The sequence below is a fragment of the Cetorhinus maximus genome, chromosome 9, assembly GCF_964194155.1.
Source record: "Cetorhinus maximus chromosome 9, sCetMax3.hap1.1, whole genome shotgun sequence".
Classification (NCBI taxonomy): Eukaryota; Metazoa; Chordata; class Chondrichthyes; order Lamniformes; family Cetorhinidae; genus Cetorhinus; species Cetorhinus maximus.
The window spans coordinates 15,270,924-15,291,548 of NC_135887.1; the positions used below are offsets into that span (position 1 = coordinate 15,270,924).

The following is a 20,625-nucleotide window of genomic DNA, read 5'->3' on the forward strand; positions in this document are numbered from 1 at the left end:
GGCCAGTTAGCTTAACATCCGTCATAGAGAAAATGCTGGATTCTATTATGAAGGAAGTTGTAGCTGGACACTTAGAAAATCTCAATGCAATCAAGAAGTCAGCATAATTTTGTGAAAGGGAAATTATGTTTGACTAATTTATTAGACTTCTTTGAGGAACTAACAAGCAATGTAGATCAAGGGGAACCTGTGGATGTGCTGTACTTAGATTTCCAGAAGACATTTGATAAGTTGCCACATCAAAGGTTATTACACAAAATAAGAGCTCATAGTGTAGGGGGTAATATATTAACATGAATAGAGCATTGGTTAGCTGACAGAAAGCAAAGAGTAAGCTGAGGTAAGGTGAGAGTAAGGTGAGATAAGAGTGACTCCCGTTGACATCAAGACAGCATTTGACCAAGTGTAGCATCAAGGAGCCCAAGCAAAGCTGGAGTCAATGGGAATCAGGGGGAAAACTCTCCACTGGTTGGAGTCATACACAGCAAAAAAGAAGCTCCAACAACTCATCGACACCAACACCCATCTAGGACCCTCCACACCTGCCTGTCCCTCCGTCCCCACCCCATCTTCCAATCCCAGCCCCGGCCGTGTATTCACTATACCCCCTGACCTTCCCCTCTCCGATGCTGAACATGCAGTGCTCAGCAAAGGACTTAGTTTCATACCCTTACGCCCTCATCTCAATGAATTTTGGGCTCGGCACGATGCTGAACTCTTCTTCCGCCGTCTTCGTCTCTGTGCTCACTTCTTTGGGCAGGAGTCCTCTCCCCATTCAACGGATCCTTTTACCCACCTCCTATATTCTCCCTCCACCTGGACCCCCTCCCTCTGGATTTTTACCTTCTCTTGATCTTTTCGTTGAGAACTGTCGGCATGACATTAGTCTACTCAATTTCTCTGCTCCTCTCACCCATTCTAATCTGTCTCTCTCTGAACTTACTGCACTCTGTTGTCTCAGGTCCAACCCCAACATTGTCATCAAACCCGCTGACAAGGGTGGTGCTGTTGTTGTCTGGCGCACTGACCTCTACCTCGCGGAGGCTGAGCGTCAACTCGCAGACACGTCCTCCTATCTCTCCCTGGACCATGACCCCACCACTGAACATCAAGCCATTGTTTCCAGGACTGTCACTGACCTCATCTCCTCTGGAGATCTTCCTCCCACAGCTTCCAACCTGATAGTCGCCCAACCTCGGAAGGCCCGCTTCTACCTCCTACCCAAAATCCACAAACAGAACTGTCCCGGCAGACCGATCGTGTCAGCCTGTTCCTGCCCCACGGAACTCATTTCTCGTTATCTTGACTCCCTTCTCTTTCCCCTTGTCCAGTCCCTTCCCACCTACATCCATGATTCCTCTGACACCTTACGTCACATCAACAATTTCCAGTTCCCTGGCCCCAACCGCTTCCTCTTCACCGTGGACGTCCAATCCCTCTACACCTCCATCCTCCACCAGGATGGTCTGAGGGCCCTTAATTTCTTCCTTGAACTGAGGCCCGAACAATCCCCATCCACCACTACTCTCCTCCGTCTGGCTGAACTTGTTCTCACACTGAACAATTTCTCCTTTAACTCCTCTCACTTCCTCCAAATAAAAGGTGTCCCAAGGGTACCCGCATGGGCCTCAGCTATGCCTGTCTCTTTATGGGGTATGTGGAACATTCCTTGTTCCAGTCCTACTCCGGCCCCCTCCCACAACTCTTTCTCCGGTACATCGATGATTACTTCGGTGCTGCTTCATGCTCTCGTCGGGACCTGGAAAAATTTATTAATTTTGCTTCCAATCTCCACCCCTCCATCATTTTCACATGGTCCATCTCTGACACTTCCCTTCCCTTCCTTGACCTCTCTATCTCAATTTCTGGCGATAGACTGTCCACCAATATCCATTACAAGCCTACCGACTCCCACAGCTACCTCGACTACAGCTTCTCACACCCCACTTTCTGTAAGGACTCCATCCCATTCTCTCAGTTCCTTCGCCTCCATCACATCTGTTCTGATGATGCTACCTTAAAAAACAGTTCCTCTGACATGTCCTCCTTCTTCCTTAACCGAGGTTTTCCACCCACGGTTGTTGACAGGGCCCTCAACCGTGTCCGGCCTATCTCCCGTGCATCCGCCGTCACGCCTTCTCCTCCCTCCCAGAAACATGATAGGGTTCCCCTTGTCCTCACTTATCATCCTACCAGTCTCCGCATTCAAAGGATCATTCTCCGCCATTTCCGCCAACTCCAGCATGATGCCACCACCAAACACATCTTCCCTTCACCCCCCCTGGCGGCATTCCATAGGGATCGTTCCCTCCGGGACACCCTGGTCTACTCCTCCATCACCCCCTACTCCTCAACCCCCACCTATGGCACCTCCCCATGCCCACGCAGAAGATGCATCACCTGCCCCTTCACTTCCTCTCTCCTCACCGTCCAAGGGCCCAAACCCTCCTTTCAAATGAAGCAGCATTTCACTTGCATTTCCCCTAACTTAGCCTACTGCATTTGTTGCTCCCAATGCGGTCTCCTCTACATTGGAGAGACCAAACGTAAACTGGGCGACTGCTTTGCAGAACACCTGCGGTCTGTCCGCAAGAAAGACCCAAACCTCCCTGTCGCTTGCCATTTTAACACTCCACCCTGCTCTCTTGCCCACATGTCTGTCCTTGGCTTGCTGCATTGTTCCAGTGAAGCCCAACGCAAACTGGAGGAACAGCACCTCATCTTCCGACTAGGCACTTTACAGCCTTCCAGACTGAATATTGAATTCAACAACTTTAGATCTTGAACTCCCTCCTCCATCCCCACCCCCTTTCCATTTCTTCCCCATCCCTTTTGTTTTTTCCAATAATTTATATAGATTTTTCTTTTCCCACCTATTTCCATTATTTTTAAATCTATACCTGTAATGCCCTGTCAGTCTTTCCACTCCACCCCCACTAGAGCTGTACCTTGAGTGTCCTGCCATCCATTCTTAATTAGCACATTCTCTTAGATAATATCACCACCTTCAACACCTCTTTGACCCTTTTGTCTGTGACATCTTTTGATTATCTGCTCCTATCACTGCTTGCTTGTCCCTACAACCACACCCCCCCCCCCAAACTTCTCTTTCCCCCCGCCCCACCTTAAACCAGCTTATATTTCACCCCTCTCCTAATTTTGCTCAGTTCTGTTGAAGGGTCATGAGGACTCAAAACGTCAACTCTTTTCTTCTCCGCCGATGCTGCCAGACCTGCTGAGTTTTTCCAGGTAATTCTGTTTTTGTACAGCAAAAAAGAAGATGGCTGTGATTATTGGAGGTCAATCACCTCAGTTCCAGTACATCACTGCAGGAGTTCCTCAGGGTGTCTCCTAGGCCCAGCCATCTTCAGCTGCTTCATCAATGACCTTCCCTCCATCAAAGGTCAGAAGTAGGGATGTTCGCAGATGATTCCACAATGTTAAGCACCGTTCACAATGCCTCGGATACTGAAGCAGTCCATGTCCATATGCAGCGAGACCTGGACAATATTCAGGCTTGGGCTGATAAGTGGCAAGTAACATTTACGCCACACAAGTGCAAGGGTATGACCATTTCCAACAAGAGAATCCAACCATCTCCCCTTGACATACAACGGCATTACCAACGCTGAATCCCCCACTATCAACATCCTGGGGGTTACATTGACTAGAAATTGAACTGGACTAGCCATATAAATACTATGGCTACAAGAGCAGGTCAGAGGCTAGGAATCCTATGGTGAGTAACTCACCTCCTGACTCCCCAAAGCCTGTCCACCATCTACAAGACACAAATCAGGAATGTGATGTAATGCTCCCCACTTGCCTGGATGAGTGCAGCTCCAACAACACTCAAGAAGCTCAACAGCAACCAGGACAAAGCAGCCTGCTTGATTGGCACCCCATCCACCACCTTTAACATCCACTCCCTCCACCACTGATGCACAGTAGCAGCAGTGTGTACCATCTGCAAGATGCACTGCAGCAACTCACCAAGGCTCCTTCGAAAGCACCTTCCAAACCCACCACCACTACCACCTAGGACAAGGGCAGCAGATAGATGGGAATACCACCACCTGCAAGTTCCCCTCCATGTCACACACCATCCTGACTTGGAACTATATCGCCATTCCTTCACTGTCGCTGAGTCAAAATCCTGGAACTCCCTTCCTAACAGCACTGTGGGTGTACCTACAAAATATGGACTGCAACAGCTCAAGAACGTGGCACACCATCACGTTCTCAAGGGCAATTAGGGATGGACAATAAATGCTGGCCTAGTCAGCAACGCCCATATTCCTTGAGTAAATTTTAAAAAGCATAAATGGGCCATTTTTGGGATGGCAAGATGGAGTGCCACAAGTATCAACACTGGGGCCTCAATAATTTACAATATATATCAATGATTTGGAAAGGGACCAAATGTATAGCTGCTAGGTTTGCTGCACAAAGATGGGTAGGAAAGTAAGTTAAGATGAGGTCATAAGGAGTCTGCAAAGGGATATAGCTGGGTTAAACAAGTGGACAAAAATTTGGCAAATGGAGTATAATTTGGGAAACGTAAACTTGTCCACTTAGACAGGAAGAATAGAAAAGCAGCATATTATTTAAATGGAGAGAGAGAGTGCAGAACTCTGAGATACCGAGGGATCTGGGTGTCCTGGTGCATGAATCACAAAAAGTTAGTATGCAGGTACAGCAAATGATTAGGAAGGCAAATAGAATGTTGTTGTTAATTGCAAGAGAAATGGAATATAAAGGTAGGGATGTTTTGCTACAGTTGTACAGGGCATTGGTGAGACCACACCTAGAGTGTTGTGTACAGTTTTGGTCTCCTTATTTAAGAAAGAACATCATTGCATTAGAAGCAGTTCAGAGAGGGTTCACTTGACTGATTCCTGGGATGAGGGGGTTATCCTATGAGGAAAGATTGGACAGTCTGGGCCTGTATCCACTGGAGTTTAGAAGAATGAGAGGTGATCTTATTGAAACATATGAGATCCTGAGGGGACTTGACAGAGTGGATACTGAAAGGATGTCTCCCCTTGTGGGTGAGACCAGATCAAGGGCACACAGTTTAAAAATAAGAGGTCTCCCATTTAAGATGGAGATGAGGAGAATTTTTTTCTCTCAGAGGGTTGTGAGCCTGTGGAACTCATTCCCAGAGAGCAATGGAGGCTGGGTCATCGAATATTATTAAAGCAGAGGTAGATAGATTCTTGACTAACAAGGGAGTCAAAGGTTATTGGGGGGCAGGCAAGAAAGTGCTGTTGAAGCCACAATCAGATTGGCCATGATCATATTGAATGGCAGAGTAGGCGCGAGGGGCCAGATCACCTACTCCTGCTCTTAATTCATATATTCACATGGATGTTCACCCAATCAACATAACCTTCTATCTCCTCTCCGTCATTTAGTTAACTATCTTAATTAAAGCTATTCAACAGAATGATTGGTGGACCATGGCTGGTGAGAGATGCCGACTCACTGCTTAAAGTGATGTGGTTGAATCTTGAGCTCGCTGAGCACAAACTAGTGCCACATCATCACATGATATCGTGCATTGCTGCACCCAGAGGGTGCTCCTGAAGGAAGACAGGGGGTCAGAATCCTGACCCTCGATAAAAAGTTCGAATCACATCAGTGCAGGAGAAATGTATTGGTTAACAAATGCTGTATTAATTAACTAACTTCCATTTTGACTCCAATCACAGAAATGACAGAGGAATACAATAGCAGCACAGCTAATGGAGAGCCCTACCGTCACCTAACTCCTGATATGGATGTGTTCAACCATCTTGCATTAACGTATTCACTAAATCACGCATTCATGTACACTGGGCAGAGTGAATGTAACTATTTTCAGGATGGCATTGTCAATGGTGTGGAATGGTATCCCATGTACGGTATGTGCCAATTGCGCAATTTCCCTTTTGTTAAAAGATGCTTGAGTTTAACCCAGTTCTGTGTTTCAAGGTTCTCTGCAGTCCCAGATTGAATGAATGGAGAATGACATTTCAAATGTTATGTCCAGAAGGCAACTCCTACTAACATAACTCCATTTGTAATGCTCTAACTAGGGCAGGCTAACTGATGCATTGTGAGGTGGATTGTTAAGGGGAAGTCTCTAAAATGCCCGTAAGCCATTGGTATGCGCCCAGGTGACCATACAGCACACTTGCATGGTGCCCTCAGACGTTTCTGCTCCCATGAGGATTGCAAGGAACTGATGAGTTATAGGCGGGAATTTTTAAATTGTCATTAATATTTGCAGACATTCTCATTTCGTTAGGACCAGCAGTCTGGTTTTTTTTTTAAAACCTGCTTCAAGCAGGTTGGTTGAAGTTGCCTTGGATTTTGCTACTCCATTGACCTGTGTAAAAGAGGAACTTCAGTATGTGCCCAGGGTAACTATGAAATCTGACCGCATAGTGGGTAATGGTCACCAGTTGCCCTCTGCAACCAGAGACCGCCACAAGGAATTGACTCAAGTTCTAAAGTTTATCGGTCATGGCTTTTAGTTTGGAGAGGTTAAAGTTCAACCCAAGGCCCCCACTGGTACATATAAACCAGGATGTTTATAAATGTACATGCACACATGGATTTTCTGAACCCCCATCTTGACAAGGTACCTCAGCTGTTACCATGTGTGTTGGAACATCCTGGGCCAGTGGTTCTTCACTTGTTTCCTGATACACACTGGTGACTAGAAAGGAGTCAGAAAGTCAACCCTTCCACATCAATACAGGCTTCTGAGAGAACTCTTGATGGTCTCTGCACAAGCTGCCTGTTGTCAGGCCGAGTAATTCTTCAACCTTCAATCGCAGGGAATCTGGAAGGCCTGCCTCAACCATCTTTGGATATTCTAACAAGCAGGTCATCTGTGGCTAGTACTTGGGCAGAACCTTGTGCTGTCACTGGTGGCAAGCTTGGAGGCAGGAATGTCATTTACTGAGGCAGGATGTGAACATACCTGAATCCCACTACCTTCCCGTCTCTGCCTGATTTAAGTTCTGGTCAGGAAGGATCATGGTCTTAGAGGGACTTGACATCGGAAAGGTGGGGCTCTCCGAGAAACAAGCCCCCCCCTCCTTGTTTCCGACCCCCTGCCACCCTCTCCTCGTGACCCCCATCCCGAGACCTTCCCCACCCCACATCACTTTCCTTTGTCCTGGATCGTTCTCAGGGCAATCCTGTGACTCAGGTGGATGGGGGAAGGCGGGGTGTTCTAGCTGCAGCAGCCATGGCCTCCCTTGTGGCCCTGCTGAGCGCAAGAGCTGCCAACCTCTGACTGGCCGGCAGCTCTCACTAGGGAAGACTTCAACCCCCCACCGGGGCCTGATTCCAGGGGAAGGTTGACCTCGCCACTGCCTGATTGGCATGTGACACGGCAGACCTTCCGAAAAAGAGTCTCTCACCACGGCTCACTAGCCGGCAGGTGAGACCCCCCCCCACCCCAGTGCCTCAACACGATCTGCCCCTTCTTTCCTGTGTAAAACTGGAGTTTTGTTGAAGTGTTTCTAATGTCTTGCTTAGGTTCCATGCAGGATTATAACTACATTTGGGCGCAGTGCGTGGAGATTACAGTGGAGCTGAGTTGCTGTAAATACCCGCCAGTCAATGAACTGCAGCAACACTGGCTGGACAACAAGAAGCCACTTGTACAATACCTGATGCAGGTTCACATTGGTAAGTCTATGACTTGCTGCCTAAATTGCCCAGGGCATGTAAACGGCAAATTTGAACTGTGATTGAAGGGAGCTGTTTAAGATGCTTTAAGAGTTTGAAAGCGTAGATTGGGAGAAACTATTTCCTCTGGTGGGGGAGTCCAGAAGAAGGAGGCATAAACTTAAAATTGGACCTAGGATGTTCAAGGGAAGCACTTCTCAAAAAGTGTTGCAGAAATCTGGAACTCTCTCCCTCCCGCCCCCTCCAATAAAGCTATTGGGGCTGGAGGCCAATTAGAAAATCTCAAAACTGAGATTGACAGAGCTTTGTTAGGCAAGGATATTAAGGATTACAGAACCAAGGTGGTGGATGGAGTTAAGATACAGATTATCCATGATCCAACTGAATGGTGAGGCAGTACCAAGAAGCTGAATGGCCTCTTCCTGTTCCCATGTTCCTATTTTCATATGTTCCTAGATTGATGCCAGTCAGTTCACCAGGAAAATTGTTGCAGTCGATGCAGGAGGTTAAAATGGGCCCAAAGGACACAAGAAATGAATAGAGAAATAATCTTCAAGGTGCCTCATATACAACAAATGACTGTAAAGTGCAGCAATTGTTGTTAATGCAGCAACTACTTGTGCACAGCAAGACCCCATGAATCCTATCAGATGGACGACCAACTGATGTTTTAAAAAATGTTTTTATTCTTTCATAGGGTGTGGCATCACTGGCTAGGCCAGAATTTTTACCACCTTGAGAAGGTGGTAGTTAGCAGCCTTCAGGAACCACTGTGAGTCTATGTGGTGTAGGTACACCCAGAGTGCGGTTAGGGAGTGAGTTCCAGGATTTTGACCCAGTGACAGTGAAGGAACGGCGATATTGTTCCAACTAGTCAGGGTGGTGTGTGGCTTGGAGGAGAAGTTGCAGATAGTGGTGATCCCATGCATCTGCTGCCTTTGTCCTATAGTAGAAATGACAGATTTGGAAGGTGCTTTCAAAGGAGCCTTGGTGAGTTGCTGCAGTGCATCTTGTAGATGATACACTCTGCTGCCACTGTGTGTCGGTGGTGGAGGGTGTGGATGTTGAAGATGGTGGATGGGGTGCCAATCAAGCGTGCTGCTTTGTTCTGGATGCTGTCGAGCTTCATGAGTGTTAATTGTTGGAGCTGCATTCAGCCAGGCAAGTGGAGAGTTTTCCAGCACATTCCTGACTTGTGCCTTTGAGGAGTCAGGAGGTAAGTTACTCTCCGCAGGATTCCCAAGCCTCTGACCTGCTCTTGTGGTCACAGTATTTATATGGCTAGTCCAGTTCAATTTCTGGTCAATGGTAACCCCCAGGATGTTGATAGTGGGGGATTCAGTGATGGTTATGCCAACGAACGTCTGCTGTAGGAAGAATATTGGCCAGGAGACCGGAGAACTTCCTGCTCAAAGAATGCTATGGGAACTTGGACATCCACCTAAACAGGCCTAATATCTCATTCCAAGGACGACACCTCTGACAATGCAGCATTTCTTCAACACTGCACTGGAGCATCAGCAAAAGTTATGTTCTCAAACCACATGCCATCCAGGTTTAGCCCTGCCCTCCTTGAAGACCCTCCTTAAAGTCCACCTCTTTAAACAAGCTTCTGGCCACCACTTCTAATATCTCCCCCTTTGACTCAACATCCTTTTTTCTCTGATTATGGCTCTATGAAATGCCTTGGGATGTTTTATATAACTGCAGTTTATTGTAAAGGAACCAGCACTAGACCATATTGAGTAGTCACTCACTCTGATGAAAATTTGACATTATTTCTGTAATGACAAGTGCAATAATACAACTTGTGGCGTTCCATTCGATGCTCACTCCTAATTGGTTCCCTCATTCCACTCAGAAATTTATCTTTTAAATAAATCAACCTTTTACTTTATTATTTTTGTGCCTTCTGTTTCCCATTGCTTTCCCAATCTTCATGGCCAGAATTTTTAGCTCAGCAGGTGGGCGCGCGCCCAACCCGACTGAGCATGAAATGACGAGTGTTGACATCGGCCGAGCGTGCAGATGTCAGCGCGTAGTCACGCGGTAGTTCAGTCGACAGGCGCACACCGGAGACAGCAGTACGCCCGTCGACAGTTAAAAGGCCTGTTAAGGCCATTAAGTTATCAATTGTCCTGAATTTTTCACTGCCCGTTCAACCTGACGGTTGGCCGGGCAGGCAAAAAGGCCAAGCGGCCTTTGCATTATTTTGGAAACCTCATCCACGGACGGGTTGAGGTTTCCAAAAAGCAAATACCAATGAGATAAAAACTTTAATTTTTAGTTCAAAACATGTCCCCCCTGCTCACGTGACAGAGTCACACGGGGGGACATGTTTCATTAAATTTTTCTGATGTTGAATAATGTTTTCGATATTTTCTTCGTCTCCCTGAGGGAGCTCCGTGCCTCAGAGAGAAGACTCAGCGCTCTTTCGTGCACATGTGCAAAGCGAGCGCTAGGCCGGCTCACCCTCCTCCACCCACCCACACAGGCAGTGCTCAGTGCTGAGCGGGCCTTAATTGGCCTGCCAGTGTGAAATCGCGGTCTGCTGTCGATCGCGGGCAGCGGTCAGCTTCCCAACTGCCCCTGCCCATCCCGCACGCCAAGGGCAAAATTTTGCCCCATGTTATTTTTTTTGATTTGAATTCTTCCCATTAAATTGTTTCTCTATGCTATATGCACCAGAGGCATTGGAAAGGCTGATTTGTTTCCAGCCCCCATGTCACTCAAAGCTGATCACCAGGAAGGGTGCAAGAGGTCAGAGAATCTCTCTGCCTTTGTTTATAATATTTTTGATGGAAAATTAACCCGATTTGAGAAAACCCACAAACATAAGAGCATAAGAAACAGGAGCAGGAGTAGGTCATTCGGCCCCTCAAACCTGCCTCCCCATTCAATAAGATCTTGGCTGATCTGCCCCAGGCCTTAGCTCGTCTTTTGTGCCAGCTCCTTATAGCTCCCCGATATTTCAAAAATCTATCTACCTCCTCTTCACCTGAAACAGGGCAAACCTGTTCCGTTACTGTTTGGGAAAGTTCATAAACTCAGCTGGACAAAGTTCTTGTAAAGCCCTTTACTTAATACTACTTTGCTTGAAGCTCCGGTTGTAGAGTAAACCAATATAGATTGCTTTTGACTTGATGACTTGAATTTAGCTGAAATAAGCTGTTTTAAACTGTTGACCCCACCCGACAGGTGAATCATCAAATAAGCAACAAGTAGGTTGCTCCCACTCTTCCATGCGAATCTCAGTTTACTTTTGCTGCTTCACCGACCCCTCCCCAATTGCAGCACTTTGTATTTTTAGAGCACCTTTAACATAGCAAAATCTATTCAGTGGCATAAGTTGGTAATCAACGTGGCGACTCAAAGGCATTTGAATTTTTTTCTCTGATTTGGCTGGTTGAGTTTGTGTTCATTTTCATTGCCTGAAATGGTCATTGGCTTTAAAAGAGTATTAGTCAAGGTGCTTTATACTTCACAGGCATATCTCCTTCATCCTGCAGAGATTTTCCAGATCCTATATATATTTTCCCTTATGCCAAAGTCAAGGCTTCTAATTAGAAAGGGAGAGAAAGAGGCCTGGAGCAACTAGGTGGGCAGATAGAGAGATATCATCAAATCTTTTAGGCCAGGAATTTCCTTGGAACTGCTTCTACTCCATCGTCATAATATCAGAAGTGGGACGGTGACTCCACTTGCCTATGTAAGTTGAAATTTCCGCCGCATTTCTAACAAAGTTACACCAGCGTCGCAGGAAGAGCCCCGAGGAAACTTCCAGCCATCACATTAGAAAGCCATGCTACAGGCCATCATACTGTTCATTCGTCTACTACACTTGTGGAATCTGTAATTCTCTTCTCTATTATCCAGGAATTAAAGGGAGAGTCTTTGACACTAATGGAAACCCCATAAAAGGAGCTTCAGTCCGCATAAACGGACGTGATAATATTCTGCCATACAACACTACTGCAGAGGGTGAATATTATCGGCTTCTCCTGACAGGACGGTACACCATCCTGGTAAGAGATCTCCCATGTCCTGGTTTATGTTCCTGTGTGTCGTCATAGGGCTTGATTGACATAGCAGCATTAAAACGCTATAGGGAAGAAATTATTCAAGAAAGATGAGGAAGAGAAACCAGGAAATTATAGACCTGTTAATCTGACATCCATTGTGCAAAGTTATTGGAATCTATAATTAAGGACAGATGGCTGAATACCATAGGACCATATGACATAGGAGCAGAAGTAGGCCATTCAGCCCACTGAGTCTGCTCCGCTATTCAATGAGATCATGGCTGATCTGATAATCCTCAACTTCACTTTCCTGCTTTGTCCCCATAACTCTTGATTCCCTTACTGATTAAAAATCTATCTATCTCAGCCTTAAATATACTTAACGACCCAACCTCTACAGCCTTCTGCGGTAAAGAATTCCACAGATTGACATAGACATAAGATATAGGAGCAGAAATTAGGCCATTCGGCCCATTGAGTCTGCTCCGCCATTCAATCATGGCTGATAAGTTTCTCAACCCCATTCTCCCACCTTCTCCCCGTAACCTTTGATCCCCTTACCAATCAAGAACCTATCTATCACGGAATGGTCTTAAATACATTCAATGACCTGGCCTCCACAGCCTTCTGTGGCAATGAATTCCATAGATTCACCACTCTCTGGCTAAAGAAGTTTCTCCTCAGCTCTGTTCTAAAAGGTCTTCCCTTTACTCTGAGGCTGTGCCCACGGGTCCTAGTCTCTCCTACTAATGGAAACATCTTTCCCACGTCCACTCTATCCAGGCCTTTCAGTATTCTGTAAGTTTCAATCAGATCCCCCCCTCATCCTTCTAAACTCCATCGAGTATAGACCCAGAGTCCTCAAACGTTTCTCATATATTAAGCCTTTCATTCCTGGGATCATTCTCATGAACCTCCTCTGGACCCTCTCCAGGGCCAGCACATCCTTCCTGAGATATGGGGCCCAAAATTGCTCACAATATTCTAAATGTGGTCTGACCAGAGCCTTATGAAGCCTCAGCAGCACATCCCTGCTTTAATATTCTAGTCTTCTTGAAATAAATGCCAACATTGCATTTGCCTTCCTAACTACCGCGTCAACCTGCAAGTTAACCTTAAGAGAATCCTGGACTAGGACTCCCAAGTCCCTTTGCCCTCCAGATTTCTGAATTCTCTCCCCATTTAGAAAATAGTCTATGCCTCTATTCTTCCTACCAAAGTGCATGACCTCACACTTCCCCATGTTGTATTCCATCTGCCACTTCTTTGCCCATTCTCCTAACCTGTATAAATCCTTCTGCAGCCTCCCCGCCTCCTCAATACTTCCTCTCCCTCCACCTATCTTTGTATCATCTGCAAACTTAGCCAGGATGCCCTCAGTTCCTTCATCTAGATCATTAATGTATAAAGTGAAAAATTGTGGTCCCATCACTGACCCCTGCGGAAGTCCACTAGTCACCGGCCGCCATCCTGAGAAGGACCCCCTTATCCCCACTCTCTGCCTCCTGCCAGACAGCCAATCTTCTATCCATGCTAGTACCTTGCCTCTAACACCATGGGCTCTTAGACTACACTCTGAGAGAAGAAACTCCTCCACATCTATGTTTTAAGTGGGCGCCCTCGTACTCTGAGATTATGCCCTCTGGTTCTAGACCCTCCCACAAGGGGAAGCAACCTCTCAGCATCTACCCTGTCAAGCCCTCTAAGAATCATATATGTTTCAATAAGGTCGCCTCTCATTCTTCTAAACTCCAATCAGCAGGCCCAACCTACCCAACCTCTCCTCATAAGAAAATTCCTCCATACCCGGGATCAACCTAGTGAACCTTCTCTGGACTGCCTCCAATGTCAGTATATCTTTCCTTAGATAAGGGGACCAAAATTGTTCACAGCATTCTAGATGTGGTCTAACTAGTGCCTTGTTTAGTTTTAGCAAGACTTCCCTATTTTTATACTCCATTCCCTTTGAAATAAAAGCCAACATTCCACTTGCCTTCCCTATTACCTGTTGAACTTTTTGTGATTCATACACAAGGACTCCCAAATCCCTCTGTGCTGTAGGCTTCTGTAATCCCTCTCCATTTAAATACTATTCAGCTCCTCTATTCTTCCTACCAAAGTGCATTACTTCACATTTTCCTACATTATATTCCATCAGCCAAGTTTTTGCCCACTCACTTAACCTGTCTATATCCCTCTGTAGGCTCCTTGTGTCAGCCTCACCACTTGCCTTCCCACCTATTTTTGTGTATCTGCAAACATGCCGATAGTACATTCACTTCCCTCATCTAAGTCATTAATATATATTGTAAATAATTGTGGCCCCAGCACTGATCCCTGTGGCACTCCACTAGTTACAAGTCACCATTCTGAAAATGCCCCCTTATCCCAACTCTCTGTCCTCTATTAGTTAGCCAATCCTCTTTCCATGCTAATATACTACCCCCAACACCTTGTGCTCTTATCTTATTAAGTAGCCTTATGTGAGGTACCTTATCGAATGCCTTTTGGAAATCCAAATATGTTACACCTACTGTTTCCCCTTTATCTATCCTGCTTGTTACCTCCTCAAAGAATTCTAATAAATTTGTTAGGCATGATTTCCCTTTCATGAAGCCATGCTGACTCTGCTTGATTATATTATGCATTTCTAAATGATCTGCTATTACATCCTTTATAATAGACTCCAACATTTTCCCAATGACAGATGTTAAGCTAACTGGCCTATAGTTACCTGTTTTTTGTCTCCCTCCCTTTTTAAATAATGGTGATATAGTATCCAATCCTCTGGGACTTTTCCAGAATCTAAAGATTCTTGGAAGATTACTACCAGTGCATCCACTATCTCTACAGCTACTTTCTATAATATCCTAGGATGCAACCCATCAGGTCCAGGGGACTTATCGGCCTTTAGCCCCATTAGTTTCCCTAGTACTTATTCTCAAGTGATAATTATTGTATTTATTTCCTCCCCGACTTTTGCCCCTTGATTATTTAGTATTTTTGGAATGCTATTACTATCTTCTACCGTGAAGACTGAAGCAAAGTATTTATTCAACTCTTCTGCCATTTCCTGGTTCCCCATTATTATTCCCCCAGCCTCATTCTCTAAGGAGCCTATGTTCACCTTGGCCTCTCTCTCCTTTTTTATATATTTAAAGAAGCTCTTACTGTCTGTTTTTATATTACTTGCTAGTTTACCCTCAAAGTTTATTTTCTCCCTCTTTATTTTTTTTTGGTCATCTTTTGTTGGTTTTTAAAACGTTCCCAGTCCTCTGGCTTACCACTAATCTTTGCCACATTGTATGTTTTTTCTTTCAATTTGATACTGTCCTTAACTTCCTTGGTTAACGATAGCGACCACAACATGGCACAGTTTAAGTTTGTTATGGACAAAGAAATCGACAAGTTGCAAAAAAATGTTTTGGATTGGGGGAGAGTAGATTTTAGTAAAATAAGGCAGGATCTGGCCAAGGTAGACTGGGAACAGCTACTTGTGGGGAAATCTACAGAGGAACAGTGGGGAGTGTTCAAAAAGGAAATGGGAGGGTACAGGCTCAACATCTTCCCTCTAGGGTGATAGGAAGGAGTAACAAGTCCAAAGAACCATGGATGACCAGAGATATTCAGGTTACGATGAGAAGGAAAAGAGAGGCTTTTAGCAGGTAGAAGGGAAGCAAATCAGCAGAGGCATTAGTGGAGTACAGACAGTGCAGGGTGGATCTTAAGAAAGCAATTAGGAGAGCAAAGAGGGGATATGAGAAAGCTCTGGTTGGTAAAAGTAGGGAAAGTCCCAAGATATTCTATAAGTATATCAATGGGAAGAGGATAACCAGGGAAAGAGTAGGGCCCATAAGGGACCAAGGAGGCAATCTATGGGTGGAGCCAGAGGGCATCGCTAGAGTGTTGAATAAATACTTCACGTCCGTCTTCACCCAAGAGAATGAGGATGAAGGTATCGAACTTGGGGAGAGAGACTGCAAGGTTCTTAAGCAAATAGATATAGGGAATGACAAGGTATTGGAGGCATTGGCAGGCTTAAAAGTGGACAAATCTCCAGGTCCGGATGATTTATGTCCCAGACTGCTGAGGGAGGCAAGGGAGGAGATTGCAGGGGCTCTGACCCGAATTTTTAATTCCTCTCTGGCCACAGGGGAGGTGCCAGAGGACTGGAGAACAGCTAATGTGGTTCCGCTATTTAAGAAGGGTTGTAGAGATTAGCCAGGGAACTACAGGCCAGTGAGTCTCACGTCAGTGGTAGGGAAACTATTGGAGAAATTTCTGAAGGAGAGTATCTATCTCCACTTGGAGAGGCAAGGTTTGATCAGGGATAGTCAGCATGGCTTTGTCAGAGGGAGGTCATGCCTAACAAATTTGATTGAATTTTTTGAGGAGGTGACCAGGTGTGTAGATGAGGGTAGTGCAGTTGATGTAGTTTATATGGATTTCAGCAAAGCCTTTGACAAGGTCCCAAATGGGAGACTTATAAAGAAGGCAAAGGCACATGGGATACAGGGTAATTTGATAAGTTGGATTCAAAATTGGCTTAGTTGTAGGAGGCAGAGGGTGATGACAGAAGGATTCTTTAGTGACTGGAAGCCAGTGTCCAGTGGTGTACCACAGGGATCTGTGCTGGGTCCCCTATTATTTGTCATTTATATAAACGACATAGATGACTATGTGGGGGGTAGGATTAGTAAGTTTACGGATGACACAAAGATTGGCCGGATGGTTAACAGTGAGGTTGAGTGTCTTGGGCTACAGGAAGTTATAGACGGGATGGTCAAATGGGCAGATAAGTGGCAGATGGAATTTAACCCTTAAAAGCGTGAGGTGATACACTTTGGAAGGAGTAATTTGACAAGTATTCAATGAACAGCATGGCACTAGGAAATTCTGAGGAACAAAGGGTCCTTGGCGTGTGTGTCCATAGATCTCTGAAGGCAGAGGAGCATGTTAGTGAGGTGGTTAAAAAGGCATATGGGACACTTGCCTTTATCAATCGAGGCATAGATTACAAAAGTACGGAGGTCATGTTGGAGTTGTATAGAACCTTGGTGAGGCCACAGCTGGAGTACTGTGTGCAGTTCTGGTCACCACATTATAGGAAGGATGTGATTGCATTGGAGGGGATGGAGAGGAGATTCACCAGGATGTTGCCTGGGATGAAACATTTAAGTTATGAAGAGAGGTTTGATAGACTTGGTTTGTTTTCGTTGGAGCAGAGAAGACTGAGGGGTGACCTGATCGAGGTGTACAAGATTATGAGGGGCATGGACAGGGTGGATAGGGAGCAGCTGTTCCCCTTAGTTGAAGGGTCAGTCACAAGGGGGCATAAGTTCAAGGTGAGGGGCAGGAGGTTTAGGGGGGATGTGAGAAAACTTTTTAGCCAGAGGGTGGTGACGGTCTGGAATGCACTGCCTGGGAGGGTGGTGGAGGCGGGTTGCCTCGCATCCTTTAAAAAGTACCTGGATGAGCAATTGGCACGTCATAACATTCAAGGCTATGGGTCAAGTGCTGGTAAATGGGATTAGGTAGGTAGGTCAGGTGTTTCTCATGTGTCGGTGCAGACTCGATGGGCCGAAGGGCCTCTTCTGCACTCTGATTCTGTGATTCTGTGATTTTGATTAACCATGGTTGGTTTATCCTCATCCTTGAATCCTTCTTCTTCACTGGGATATGTCTTTGTTGAGAGTCATAAACTATTTCCTTAAACGTCCGCCATTGTTCATCAACCATCTTTGCTGCTGAATTGTTTTCCCAGTCCACTCCAGCCAACTCTGCCCTCATTTCATTGTAATTGCCTTTATTTAAGTTTAGCACAGTTGTTTCTGACCCAAGTTTCTCAAATTGAATGCTAAATAACATATTATAACATATTATGGTCACTGTTTCCTAGGGGATCCTTTACTCTGGGATCATTTATTAAACCTGCCTCATTACACATTACGTAGCAAAATTTGAACTAATTAGGAAGAATAAACATGGATTTGTAATAAATAGGTCTTGTCTAACAACCCTAATTCAATATTTTGTTGAAGTTAGAATAATAGAGGGAATGCAGTTTATATGGATTTCTGGGAGGCATTTAATAGGCTTCCACATAGATTAGCTAAAATTAAAGCTCATAGAATTGAAAACTAATTATTGGGCTGGTTAGAAGATTGGTTGAAAACAATGTGCATGTGTATACTCGAACTGGCAGGAACTGACTAGTGGTGCCCCACAATGATCTGTGCGGAGGCCCCAGCTATTTAGCATATTTATTAATGACATAGGTAACACAACAGAGAGCCATACATCCAGTTGGGGGCGCACTGCCATTTTACATGGGCGGGCCAATTATGGCCCGCCCAGCGTGATGTCTGCCAGGTAGCACTATGCGCTCCCTGTGCAGGCAGGGGGGGGAATCCCTCAGCCAAGAATGAGCTCTTTCACGCATGCGTATGAAAGAGCACACAGATCTCCCTGAGGCTAAGTGCTGCCTCAGGGAGATCGGCGCCAAATTTGAAAATGGTGAAGGGACGAAAATAAAATTTCCCCGACATGTCCCCTCATGTGACACTGTCATCGCTGTCATGTGTTCATCGCTTTTAATCAAACATTTATTAAATTTTTTAAAACCCTCATGAAACCTCATCCCGCCCGTGGATGAGGTTTCATGCTTTCTCTGAAGCCTGCCAGGGCTCCCGGCCTGCCCGCCAACCTTAAGGTTGGACGGGCAGGTCCATTAATTATTTCAATTACTTTTTAAATGGCCTCAATAGGCCATTGACAGGTCGGTGGGCGCACAGCTGATTCAGCTATGCCCCCGCCAACCTGAAAATGGAAATCCCGCGTCATTTTACCCGTCGGCGAGCGGGCCCCGGCCCCCCTGCTTGCTGACCTAAATATTCTGGCCATGGAGCCAAGGCAAGTGGATGGAGTTAAGGTATAGATCAGCCAGGATAGCATTGCGTGAAGGAACAAGCTCGAGGAGCTGAATGGCCTACACAAGTTAATATTCCTAAACCCACAAAAGCCAATACACTTTAATGCTTTGCAGCTCTTTTTAATTTGTCACCTCAAGTAGCTTCCACCAGTGACAAATCTTTATCCACCAGTACCTCATCTTACCAGAAAACATCTCACAATTTTCTCTCCATACGTGATGAGGAACTCTAATTAAACTATCATCTACATTACTCAAGTGGATAAAATAAAATAACTGCAATACACAACCCAAAATGATTCACTTGAATATGTCCCAACATGATATTTTGTTTGATAGGCAGGGTTTTTCCCTATCTATTTGTGTTAATACATAAATGTGTTAATTCTCTATATCCTCAGCTTTTAAACTAGTCTCTCACCCTGCATCTTACAAGCTTTGCCTCTAACTAAGTGTACACAAGACTGGATTTTCCCCGAGCTGCTTCCTCAATGATATGTTAAAAGGATTCAGTAGGGTAGATATGGATAAATTATTTCCTGTGCTGGGGGAATAAAGAACAAAGGGGATGTAATCTTAACACTTCAGCTAGACCATTTAGGAGTGAAATCAGGAAGCACCCTGTCACTCAACGGCCGTAGGAATCTGGAGCTAGGTCGCCCAATTGGCTGTGAATTCAGGAACAATTGGACCTGTTGAGACCATGACCTGTGAAGGTGGGTAAATAGAGTTCAGGTGTAAATGAGCCCTGTTTAAACTGAAAGGCGGAAGAGCTGAATGGCTTATTCATGTTCCTACGTATTGACAAACAGAGTTCAATGGTTCGATTCTGCACAAGGAACTATTATCACTGTAACATTAGCCTCAAGGATAGTCCAGACATCTCCTGTAACACACATTTTTCTTGTAAATTTTAGGTGATTTTTTCCCCCCCACCACTATCCCTATCTATCTCCTGTAACTGCAACCAGCTCAATTTCCTATAAAGTACGTGAGACCAAGGTGACCAACTCTGAGGAAATAAAATAAGGAACACTTCGGCAGGGGGTGGGGAAATGTCCCGCCGCTGTCCATCAATCACTTATAATTTATGATCTCCTCACTTTCTTCATAATTTCTGTGCTTTCTTCTTCGTAGGTAACTGCAGATGGCTACCTCCCAGCCCAGAGGAGTATCTCCATTATAAGTGTCCCTCGGGTGCCCTACAATGCGACAGTGGTGAACTTTATACTGCAGGCAAACCCATGCTGGCCAAGATATAGTTATCACAGTTATGACCAACTCCAAAGTTTCCTGTTCTGTGTTCAACAACATCAGCCCAACATCACCTACCTCCACACCATTGGAAAATCAATTGAAGGTGAATTGTTTGTACTGTGCATGGTGACTCCCATGATTAGGTGGGGAGTGGGGGGCGGGGTTCAGAAAAGGTGGTTTTCATGGAATAATTTTGACAGGGTGTTTTAGAAATTCATACCGTCACAACAGAGGGATGGATAATTGGGCGTTGAGGGCGGGGAGAGAGAGTTTGGGGTGGTGGAGGAGGGGTGGATATGTGCAACCCTGAATACTTGATGGGCTAGTTTCAGTCTGCCCGGTGGAAAACCACCTGGGAATCTCCATCAGTTTCCCGAAGATCAGGATGTTGCCTGGGATGAAACATTTAAGTTATGAAGAGAGGTTGGATGGACTTCGGTTGTTTTCGTTGGAGCAGAGAAGACTGAAGGGGCGACCTGATCGAGGTGTACAAGATTATGAGGGGCATGGACAGGGTGGATAGGGAGCAGCTGTTCCCCTTAGTTGAAGGGTCAGTCACAAGGGGGCATAAGTTCAAGGTGAGGGGCAGGAGGTTTAGGGGAGATGTGAGGAAAACCTTTTTTACCCAGAGGGTGGTGACAGTCTGGAATGCACTGCCTGGGAGGGTGGTGGAGGCAGGTTGCCTCACATCCTTTAAAAAGTACCTGGATGAGCACTTGGCACGTC

General features: G+C 45.6%; 1 protein-coding gene across 1 annotated transcript in view; it reads left to right on the forward strand.

Annotated features, from left to right (window-relative positions):
• Positions 1 to 20,625, forward strand: part of LOC144684401 (carboxypeptidase M-like) — a 105,361-nt gene that overhangs the window by 32,077 nt on the left and 52,659 nt on the right. The window contains exons 2-5 of the mRNA XM_078548131.1: positions 5,715 to 5,906; positions 7,537 to 7,689; positions 11,566 to 11,714; positions 19,780 to 20,002. Of these exons, the coding sequence (XP_078404257.1) occupies positions 5,717 to 5,906; positions 7,537 to 7,689; positions 11,566 to 11,714; positions 19,780 to 20,002 (715 nt within the window). The 5' untranslated portion in view covers positions 5,715 to 5,716. The remainder of the gene's footprint in view (positions 1 to 5,714; positions 5,907 to 7,536; positions 7,690 to 11,565; positions 11,715 to 19,779; positions 20,003 to 20,625) is intronic.